Source organism: Lepus europaeus, chromosome 13, assembly GCF_033115175.1.
Source record: "Lepus europaeus isolate LE1 chromosome 13, mLepTim1.pri, whole genome shotgun sequence".
Lineage (NCBI taxonomy): Eukaryota > Metazoa > Chordata > Mammalia > Lagomorpha > Leporidae > Lepus > Lepus europaeus.
Window position 1 is genome coordinate 60,398,458 of NC_084839.1, and position 11,724 is coordinate 60,410,181.

The window sequence follows — 11,724 nt, forward strand, 5'->3', positions numbered from 1 at the left end:
AGTTATGTAACTGAACTATGCCTCATTAAGGTTCTGTTTAAAAAAAAAAAAAACTATTAAAAATTACTCTCCAATTATTGGTGTATAGTAAGCCACTATCTTTTTTTTTTATTTAATGATGTGGTTTTTGTTGCTCTTTTTGGTGTGGTGGTGGTGGTTTTGGGCTTGGGTTTTTTTGTTGTCTTTTTTCGTTTTGTGTTTTTGTTTTTTACTTTTAATCTACCACTGTACTTTGTGACAGCCAAGTGGCCATTATTTTATAGACCCATTACGTTTGTACTAGCATTTTCCCATTAACAGGCAGAATGCAGTGTATTCTGCAGTGTACATTAGACATCAACTTAAATTTTGTGGTTGCTTGGAATCTTACCTTTAACTTGGAGGAGGAAAGTACTTTGGGTTCATTTGATCCCTTTTCAGTCATCTACAATTTTAATTGCATCTCATAAACTTATCATAGAAAAAGAAAAGTCTTATGTGTGCTTTGAAACTATACCTTAATGAAATATTCAGAACTTGGGAGAGTCAACATACATTTTCTATAGCCTTCCTCCCTTGTTGGACTTGGTAACTGTGGAAGCTGCTTTTGCTCGTTTTATTTCTGTAAACATCTGAGATCTATATTTATATTTGCTGACAATCTGCAAAGTTAGTTGATAGAAGGCAGTTAATTATCTGCTAAGCTTACATGCTCTTAAAAGAAATAAGTAAAACTTGAGGAAGCTATAAAACAGTCTTCCTTACAGTCATCTTTTCTGTTACACCTTAAAACTACTGACTTTTTTTTCTCAAGTATTCTGGTACCAAGGAGAATACAGCATTTAAGACTTTTTAAATCTATCTATATTCAAAGATTAACTTGAGTTTAAGATTTTTAACTATTAATTGTCATCACTGTTATTTAAGTAAAATCCACATGAACAGTTTTTAAAAACTATATTGCAGTGAACTAACTCAGGTGGGGAAAAATTTTCTTTATAGATGTCCAACCCTCATAACTCAGCTTCCTTTTGAATTACTTCAAGAATTTCCTATAAGACTCAGTTATGAGACTGGAAATATAATTTACCCTGGACGTAAGAATTTTCATTTTGTCCAAAAGTAGAGCTTTCGGTTTCTGAAAATATTTTACCCTCTCCATTTCTTACTGAAGAGAGAACAGTGTGGTTTATGTTTATCTTTAGTGGTAATTTCTTACATAGTCACAGTGTATTTAAAGTAACCAAATCACTCACCATATTTAAAACATGATGCTTGTGTTGGCTTCCATATCTGTTGTGGAAGTAAAGCACGGAGAGAAAATTGTCAAGGAAGTGGTAGAAGAGAAGAGGGCTTTAAAAAATGAGGCTAATCAATCATTTTACTAGTTAGAGATGTCAGACAACAAGTCATGTGCATTCCATTTACAAAACACTAATAATAACTTTAATAGCACAAACTAATCCAAAATTATGGGAATTGTCTATACCACATAGGAATTTTACAAGTATTTGGGTGGCATCGGTGACATAAATGGTTAGCTAAATTCAGGATATATTTATTCCAATGTAGAATTTTGAAAGCATTTTGCTGTTTCATAAGAACTCCAAAAAGTGGAATATTTATAAGTTAAAAAGTAAATGCAAAGATACAGTTTTCTAAAGATGTGTTGTGCTTGTGAAAGACTCAGATGTTTACAGAAGATTGCCTTTTGCATCTTGGATTGTGGCTAATTGAGTCACCCATTGCAGCTTGCCATCACTGACTATCATTTTATACTATAAGGTGTGGATCCAGAGTTGTTTGAGTTAACAACTTCTAAGCTGGAAATTGCCACCTCAAGCCTCAAAGTGACTGATGCATTTGCAAGACTCATGTCTACAGTAGAGAAGACAAGCACATCTACCAGGTAAACAACTAGTGTTAAAATTCTTTGTAATTATTAAAGACCAGTAGATGCCTAAGCCTAGAAAATAGTATTCAGTTATGTTAATTATGAACTTTATTAGATAGATTTATTTCATAACAGACTGGAAAGGGCTGACAGATACGATTTTTCTTTCTCCCCCACTCTAGAGAAATAATTCTGATTAAGTATTGAGATCACAAAGCCACTGTGGAGATACTGCCCCTTTCCCTTAATAATTACTGAGAGATCTTTGGGAACTTATTTTATACTAAGAGAACATAGCCTTTTTTGTTTATGATTTTCAGTAATATACACTTCTGAGTTGGGACATGAAGCCTTTCCTTTTAGCAAGCTTTCTGGGGGTCCATTTGGGGGCATGCCTTTTAAAAAAGCAGTTATCTCCCAGTGTTGGAACCAGAGCAAGACAAGGAATGTCACTTGGGCTTCATCTTTAGTAACTTAACTAAAAGTTTCCTGAACCCTAAACAATCGAATAGTTCATTGCTTTGACATGCTAGCCATAGAATAGCCATTTCCTAATCAAAAGGTCATCATTATGAACCAGGAAATCATGAGTACAAGAGCAGATACTAGTTGGTTAGCATGCCGACTCTGCCACCCCAAATCTATGACTCATCAGCGTTTTAAAGTGCAGTATCTGTTACTCACTTGGGAAGATTGTGATACCTTTCTCCTGAATAAATACATTCTACTTACATGCTAATTCAAACTTACCAATTTTTCCATAGAAATACATCCAAAAAACAATTTTCTCAATAATACTTGTCTTGAATGTCTAGTGTGATAGTCTACGCTGTGCTTTATCATGTGCTTGTATTGATTCAGCACATATTTACTGCTAGTATTATACTTGGAGATATCCTGATTTTACCCAGATGGAGTTGTAGCTTGCACATCCTTATCTGTCCAGATTCTCTCCATTGCTCCCATTGCCAATCTATTTTTACTTTATTTTGACTTTAAAAAAATAGCCTTCCTGTGCTGTTTTTAGGACAGCTCTTTCTGGAATAGCCCTACCTCTTCCTCACCTTTCTTCCCTTGCAGTTGTCACTGACCCGACTGTAGTACAGCTGGGGAAGACCCAGTGGTGCAGATACATTCTTTGTGCCATTAGGAGGAGCTATAAACCACATTGTTAACTTATTTGCTCCGCTAATTTTTTTGCCTCATTCTTGAAACATGCTGTGCACTAGGGAACTTTTCCAACCCGTCATTTCAGAAGTTATTTTCATTTTCCCTTTTTCTGTATTACTTGAGAATGAAGTCGAACTATAGCAATTATGTTGAGTTCTGTTACATAGTTAATATTAAGTACTTGTCCAGCTTCATATTTTTTAAAAAATTGAAAACACATTGCCAGTTCTGTGTTTTCTGTTTTGAGCAATGTGTATTATTTGAAAATAGCTAAAAGTATAAATACTTGCAAGTCTTCCGAGTACTAAATTTTTTTTTAAAATATTTGAGAGGCAGAGTGAAAGAGACGTTTTCCATCCATTGGTTGACTCCCCAAATGGCCACAAGGGCCAGAGCTGGGCCCATCCAAAGCCAGGAGCTTCTTTTGGGTCTCCCACATGAGTATAGGGTCCCCAAACACTTGGGGCATATTCCACTGCTTTCCCAGACCTTAGCAGGGAGCCGGATCAGAACAGGAACAGCTGGAACACAAACCAGCACCCACATGGGATGCTGGCACCATAGGCTTAACCTACTATGCCACAGCATTGGCCCCAGTAAAGTCTTAAAATACTATAAAACATCTCCATGAGTGACTCTGTTATATGGAGAGACAGGTGGGTAGTATTTACAATTTCAGAGAGCATTTTCAGTATTTTGGCATTTTCTCGAAGTCTTATTTCATTGATATTTCAACTACAGAAAGTAAAGCTCAGCAAACTCTTCCTAGCTTTTGACAGAATGCAGAACATAGAGTGCAGACACGGGGCCTGCAGAGGAGAGAAGGGTTCAACAGTGGTTGAGGTAGAACAAGTCTGACAGGCACAAACCATACCTCCCACCCCTCACCCCTAGCCTGGCACTTCTAAGTGCCCTTGACTATGTTGGAGCGTACTACACAGTCTCTTCTCTTCCAGTAGATTAGTTGCAAAGGTAACTTCTATGAGGGTTTTGCCTTTTTTTTTTTTTTAAGAAATGCAGGTTTTTAGCTTTAAAATATATCAATCTTCTTGCTTATCTCTCCTAATAGGAGAAAAATTACTTCCTAATCTAAATTGGCAGGTGAGCAGTTAGTTGCCACAGATCTCCAACTGAAGTTTATAAAAGAGAAAGGACCAGTTGCCAAAGGGAATATCTTTCTTTTCAGCCTTTTTTTTGAAATATAATTCATATACCATAAAAGCCACCCGTTTTAAATGTATCATTCATTTTCTTATCACCCCACAAAGAAACCATGTAACCTAGTAGGCCAATCTTACACTTCCCTTTCCTCAACCCATGTCTACAACCACTAATTTGCTTTTTTGTCTATCAATTTGCATGTTCTGTTTATTTCATATAAATGAAATCCTAAAATTTGCTTCTTTTTGTGTCTGGCCTCTTACAGGTTTTAAGGTGTAACATGCATTAGTATTTCATTCCTTTGAATGGCTGCTTCATAAGTCGTTTGTGTGGAAATAGCACATTTTATTCATTCATTCATCAGCTGATCAACATCTGGATTGTTCTCTTACTGTTAACCTTGTATGGACAAATGTTTTCAGTACTTTGGGGAGTAGAAGTGCTGAGTCATATGATAACTGTTTTTGCTCTTTGAGGAATTGCCAAGTTTTTCCAAAGTGATGGTACCATTTTACATTCCCACCAACACGTACACATTCCAGTTTCTTCACATTCTTAGCAATACTTACTATTATCCGACTTGGGTGGTGGCTATCACATTTTGATTTGCATTTTTCTGGTGGCTAATGTTGATAAACTTTTTATCTGCTTATTGACCATTTATTTATCTTTGGGAAAACGTTCAGATCCTTTGCTTTGGATAATTTGTCTTTATTGTTCAGTTGCAAGGATGGTAGACCTTTGTCAGATGTGTGAATTGCAAATACTTCTCATCCTGTGAGTTTTTTTCACTTTGTTGACAGTATCCTTTGAAGCACACATGTTTTTAGTTTTGATGAAATCCAGTCAGTTTTTTTTGTTGTTGCTTGGGCTTTAGGTCTCAGATCTAAGAAACCATACCCAAATTCAAGGTCAGGTAGATTTATAAATAGGTTTTTGCATAAGTTTTAGTTAATTTTTATATTTTTATAAAATTAAGTCTTTGAAAAAGCTGTGATATTACTTCTTTTACAAATGTTCCTCATAATGTGACATCATTGCCCAGTGACTACAGATAAATGCACAAAGTGTAAACTTTTAAAATACAATTTCATACTGCCATCAAGTAATGCCTCTGAAATAAAGCAGTTGCAAAAAAGTCCACAATAATTTTTACTAACTCTACTCAGCTAAGAGTTCCTCCTTGCTCTGCTTTCCTGTACCCCAACTGTACTCCACAAGTGGGGAAGGCCATCAGGGATCGGTTTTATTACTGTTTACAGTAATTTCTATCATTACAGAAACAGCAAATCTCTATTGTAGGTGGTTAGAAAATACAAAGTGTATTACCATTCAGATCACCATGAAAGTGATTCAGAAAGTTCGTGGAAAATGGGATGAATTTTGATTTTAAAAAAATTGAGATCTATGCATACATTTTTCATCATACTCGTTTTCCCACCAAAAAGAGGTGCTAGGAATTTAACCATGTCAGCGTGGCCATTTACATGATTACCTGAAGAAAGGTGAATGCCCTTTAGACATTTAAGATGAGAAAACAGAAGTCGTCAGGAGTTAAAGCGAGGCTGTAAGACGGACGCCTAATGATTTCCCATCAGAACTCTCACCGAAGTGTCCCTGTGTGATCAGAGGAATGAGCAGGAGCGCCATCACGGTGGAGGACTCTGGTGACGCTTTCCCAGGGCCTCTGCTGCCACAGCCTGGCCGTCTTTCTCACAATACTGTCCTGATGAGCAGATGTTGTTCTTTGGCCCTCTAGAAAGTCAAGCAAAATGCATTAAGCATCCCTCCAAGAGAAATGTTATGTAAGCTTGGCTCTTGACTGGTCCACTTTTGCCGTGACTAGACCACTGCCACCGCTCTCTAACCCTTGCTCTTTGTGCTGTGTCTTCAGGATCATACTGGTAAAGCCATGTTTCATCTTAAAATCCTTCCAAGAAATGCTCAGAAAATTGATCCCACTTGTTTAAGTTTTTCATTGACATCTTTGGTCTGGACATAAGGTTCTAGTACCCACCCAGTAGAAAGTTTGCTCCACATTAGTTTTTCAGTCAGAATTGTGTAAGCTAAACCCATTGAGTTGGCTGATATTTTTGTTGATTGTCAGACCTTTTTTTCTTTTTTCCAAAAAAAAAATTTACAATTGAAAGGCAGAGCAAGCTTCCGCTCACTGGTTCACTACCCAAATGCCTGTAACAGCTGAGCTTTGGCCCGGCTGAAGCAGGAACCCAGAATTCAATCTGGGTTTCCCACCTGGGTGGCAGGAGCCCAACCACTTGAGCCATTACCCACTTCCTTCCAGGGAACACACTGGCTGGAAGCGAAGTCAGAGCGGGTCTCAGTCCCGGGCGCATGGTTGAGATGCAGGCATCCTCTGTGGCATCAAAGCTGCTGCACCAGATGCCTGCCCTGCGGAGCTCTAGGGCACGAGCAAGTGGAGGGGCTGTCTTCAACATCGCCTCATCCCTTTTTGAAGTCACCCATTTCTCAACTGCTTTCTCTCAGGCATTGTCCCCTCAACTTTTTATAAGACATCAGTGATTTCACCCTGCTTATGCCCAAGCTTCACTGAAATTTGATGTTCTTGCTTTTTAGCAGAATTCGTGTTGCCCTTAGGGACTCTTCATTCTAATGCCTTATTCTTTTCAGTGCCTCAAACTAGCTCCTGTTCAGACATGTTATAGCGAGGTAGGATGAATTTTGGTGCAAAAAAACTTTGAAATTCATTCATGCTTTTTTCATTATAAGCATTTTCCATAAACCTTTTGAAGCTCCCACTCCATTTGTAAACAGACTTTATAGTCCATACTGAAGCAAAGTTAACTACTTTGGTTAGTGGCTTCCATCTGTCCATTTAAGCAAGTTATTTCATTTCTAGGCTGTGTTCAGATTTCTCCAGTAATAGCCTTTCTCTATGCTTCGTGCAAATCAGTATTCAGTCCAGGCCTGCTGTACCTGGCTATTAGGGCTCTTCAGTGCCTTTTACCCTTGCTTGTCTTCTCCATCCTTTGTTTTCTGTGCAATAACACTTGTGTGATAAAACGCCAGTCCATGCCGGCACCGAGGCTCACTAGGCTAATCCTCCACCTGCGGCACCGGCACCCCGGGTTCTAGTCCAGGTTGGGGCGCCAGTTCTGTCCCGGCTGCTCCTCTTCCAGTCCAGCTCTCTGATGTGGCCCGGGAGTGCAGGGGAGGATGGCCCAGGTCTTTGGGCCCTGCACCCACATGGGAGACCAGGAGGCGGCACCTGGCTCTTGGCTTCGGATCAGCAGCAGATGAACCAAATGCTTGGATCCCTGCATTCAAGTGGGAAATCTGGAAGAAGCTCCTGGCTCTGGTCTAGCCCAGCCCTGGCTGTTGCAGCCATCTTGGGAGTGAACCAGCAGATGGAAGATCTGTCGATCCTTAACTCTACTTTTCAATTAAATAAATCTTTAGAAAAAAAAAAAAAGTTAGATTGCTTTGCCAGTCTTTTTTTGACAGGTAGAGTTACAGATAGAGACAGAAAAGTCTTCCTTCCGTTGGTTCACTCCCCAAATGGCTGCTACGGCTGGTGCTGTGCCGATCCAAAGCCAGGAGCCAGGTGCTTCTTCCTGGTCTTCCCATGTGGGTGCAGGGCCCAAGCACTTGGGCCCTCCTCCACTGCCCTCCCTGGCCACCGCAGAGAGCGCTGGACTGGAAGAGCTACCGGGACTAGAACTGGGCACCCATATGGGATGCCGGCGCCGCAGGTGGAGGATTAGCCAAGTGAGCCACGGCGCCAGCCCTGCTTTGCCAGTCTTCTAAGAAACTCTAGAACCAAGTTCAGTATTGTTTGACCTGCTGAGAGTTTGAAGCTGTTTGCCTGCTGAAAAACTCAGGCCCTAGTCTGTTGTTGGGTTTTTCATTCATCCTACAGAGTATTTCAGCTTGGATTCAAAAGTGGTAACAGCAGAGTCTTGCTATTAAGTAAAGGCATGCATCTATCCTTCCTTCCCACTCCCTATCCTAAGAAAATACGTAGAGGGAAGAAATAATTTGTGTCACACCTAACAGAGTGCCAACTATCCTTTACTGTAAAAAAGATTGGGGCAATTTAATTTAAAATTCTCTGTGGTGTTGATTTAATTAGCTATGTGGCTGCAACTACCCCTTCAGTGTATTGAATAGCAGAGAATACAGTGTGAATTTTAATCACGTGCTCAAGTGGAGCCACACTTGAGGCTCACTTGGCGTTATCTACAGCTCACCTACTGAGAAGGCCTGGGTCACCAGGGTTTTGCCGTTGTTTTTACTACCCATGCTACTCCCAGATTTCACTTCTCATACTGGGGTCTAGTATCACAATAAGTCAACTACAAAGCTGTAGGATTAGAGAGTTCCCTTTCCTGGGTCCATCCCTACCTGATGGCACCTCGGCACTAGCAGCCAACCCTCATCGGCCTGCCTTGGGACTTCCTTTTTGCATCAAAGTGGGGCTCAGAGTGGGTGTTTTGAGCTAAATGCTCTCTCCAGGAATTCCCCGTTGGGGATAAAGCCAGCCTGAGATTAAAATTGCAGGTCTTGTGCCAGACCCGTTGTAGGTTGTGGCGACTTCGGTAGTTTCAGAGGGCCGGGGTGGGGAAATCTTCGACAGAGTGGGACGAGGACACCAGCCTTATCTTTCTTCTTATGCCTGGATGATGCTTCTGGCCTTTCACAGAGCAATGAGCTATATCTGTGGGTACATGCCTAGCCTAATGAGCATACAGAAACAGACTGTCACTCTTCATGAGGTCTGCCATCTAGCACAGGCAGCCAGCGACATACAGGCATCACCAGGATCAGGAACCAGCAGAGGAGCGGATTCAAGTCCCCACAGAGCTAACCGCCTATGGTCGCTAGCAGGGATTTTCTCCCATCTGACCTACCACAGAGTCATGCTAACACACGGATCTTTTCTCCATTTGTCAATAGGAAACCGAAAAGAGAAGAGCACTTGAGTGAAGAAGCCATCCAGGTGATCGCCAGCCTTCCCGACTTAACGTTCATGCATGCCAAGGTGTTGATGTTCCCAGCCACACTGACGCCTTCCACGAGCTCCCAGGACAAGGCAGACTGAGAGCTGATGGGAACTGCAGAGTTGCAGTTGCTTTTCCTTTCCTCCAGCCCCTCCCTACCTTAAAGCATCCTTGCTCTAATTAAAGACATTCAAGTTCAGCCGATTTGGTGGTAAGCCGCACTAGAAAGGTATACATAGTAATGTATATTTATTTACATACTGAAGTCCTAAATTTATATTAGAAAAAATGTAAATAATTGGGGTGAACATTTTTGAAGATTTATTCTTTTTGTGTTGCTGGGGTGTACACATTTATGTCTTTGTGAAATACACTGGTGGTGTCCTTCTTAAAAAACTTTTGAAATAAAAAAAAATTAAAAACTCCCATCTCCATTGTTTGTGAAATCCCCTTCGGTCTTCTCAGATTGCATTGAATGTCCTCTTAAGTTTTCCTGTCTCATGTTTGAATTTTGCTATCAGTGTGCTCCAAAGTCTGTTTAAATTTTTTCTCCTTTTAATTTTGCGTGTGATGGGTTTCTTTGCGATTGGGCTCTTTTCTACCCTTGTCAGTCTGCCTTATTGTTTGACCTTTTGCAAGGTCCTTCATCAACTGCTGTTAAGGGTGTGGCATCGGCAGAAGCTGACCGGAGGGGTTTAACAGGATTGTCTTTCCAATCAGCTTGATCTGGAGAAGGACCAAATTATATGAATGTCTTACAATGAAACTTACTTGTTGCTGATTTTTTTGTTCTATTGTACCACTATTTTTTGAGGATTTTGCACAGTGTAAAATGACATAATCATAGATTGCTATGGTTTAGGCTGTAAATACAGTAAAAACTATGGGTTTTAAATGTTTGGGGAAATTCCTATGGAAAAAAAGAGAGACATGTAGAAGAACCTCTACCAAGGTTAATGTGCATGCCCAAGGTCTTTTGAGATTTCAGTGTGTAAATTTCCTTTTAGCTTACACAAAAATAAAATTTAAAAGAAACATAGCTTTGTGTCTTTGTGTCTTTGTATTTTGGTATTTGAGAATGTCATGAGTTTAATACTGAATAACGTTCACATCCAATGTATTTTCATCCAAGGGAAATGATTGCTAGGGCATCTACCTTGTTGAAACCACGAACATTTAGAATCTAGAGAAATTCCCAAAAGAAAAAAGCCTAAGGTTGCCACATAAAATTCAGATACGTAATGAATAACATTTTTAAACAAATTCCCATAATTCATTGTAACATATCTTCATCAGAATGTTAACCAAGTTAAGTAGGGAGTTTTTTTCTAAGAAACTACATAGAAGGGGGCCAGTATACACAGTGAGTTAAGCCTCCTGTGTTGCCAGAATCTCATGGCAGAGCACCAGTTCCAGCCCTGGCTGCTCCACTTCTGATCCAGCTTTCTGTTAATGTGCCTGGGAAGGCAGAGAAAGATGGCCCAAGTGCTGAGGCCGCTACCATCCATGTAGAATCCAGGATGGAGTTCCTGGTCCATAGTGTTTCGACCTGGCCCAGAGCTGGCTGTTGCAGCCATTTGGTGAGTGAACCAATGGGTGGGAGATGCCTGTTACTCTGCTTTTTAAATAAATAAGCCTTTCAAATGTATATGTACATGCATGAAATTCAGATGAGCAGAAACTTCTAAAGGTGTTTTTGAATGGTATTAGATACTCTTGTGAAAAGTCACATGACTAGGCTGAGTGATTGACCTAGCAATTAAGCTACTGGTTGGGATGCCCACATGCCCTATCAGTGCCTGGTTTGGGTCCTAACCCTGCTCCTAGTGTGCACCCTCTAATAGTTGGGTCCCTGCAACCCACATAGGAGACCTGGACTGAGTTTTTAGTTCCTGGCTTCAACTGCAGCCGTGAGCCATACAGGTATCTGGAGATGGGACCTCCATGCCTCTCAAAAAGAAAGCTGTGTGACATGTCCCACGGGATAGGCTTCAGCCTGACAAGCAGCTGCCACCCACACCGGGGGAGCACCCCAGCAGCAGGCTAACATCGCCAGCATGTATGGAGGCGCCAGGCTACTGCATGGGCCATCGGACCACCTACCTTGCCTGGATGTAACAAGAGTATGGCCTGGAGCAACGCTGTTTTTGTCTTTTTCTGAGAAAGCTTTCCTTTAGAATAGTTAACAAGTTTCCAGTGTTGTCTAGCAAATTTTCTGAATGGAAGGAAGAAAATTGTAATAAAACCACTTACTGGCTGTGTTGCTGGGAAAAGTTTACTTTTCTGCCCCTTAATATTATTTCTAAAAAGAATGATACTATACTATCTACACCCCCATAGGACTAGTGGACTAGTGTCAGGTTTGTGGGTTTTTTTTTTTTTTTTTAAGATTTATTATTTATCTGAAAGGCAGAGTTAGAGAGGCAGAGAGAGGTCTCCCATCTGCTGGTTCACTCCCCAAATGGCCCACAGCAGCCATGGATGGGCCAGGCCTAAACCAGGAGCCAGGAGCTTCCTCCTGATCTCCCACACAGGAGCAGG

The 11,724-nt window shown here is 40.7% G+C and overlaps 1 protein-coding gene across 5 annotated transcripts in view; it reads left to right on the forward strand.

The window, feature by feature from the left end:
- The window catches only part of AFTPH (aftiphilin), a 71,508-nt gene extending 61,295 nt beyond the window's left edge, over positions 1–10,213 (forward strand). For 3 of the 5 annotated variants that reach the window (XM_062209534.1, XM_062209537.1, XM_062209531.1), the window contains 2 exons: positions 1,765–1,888; positions 9,140–10,213. In XM_062209534.1, coding sequence (XP_062065518.1) covers positions 1,765–1,888; positions 9,140–9,284 — 269 coding nt within the window. In that variant the 3' untranslated portion in view covers positions 9,285–10,213. Of the gene's footprint in view, positions 1–1,764; positions 1,889–9,139 lie in introns of those variants that run through there. The other 2 variants (XM_062209535.1, XM_062209536.1) reach the window with 2 other exon arrangements.
- The last annotated feature ends 1,511 nt before the right edge of the window (positions 10,214–11,724 follow it).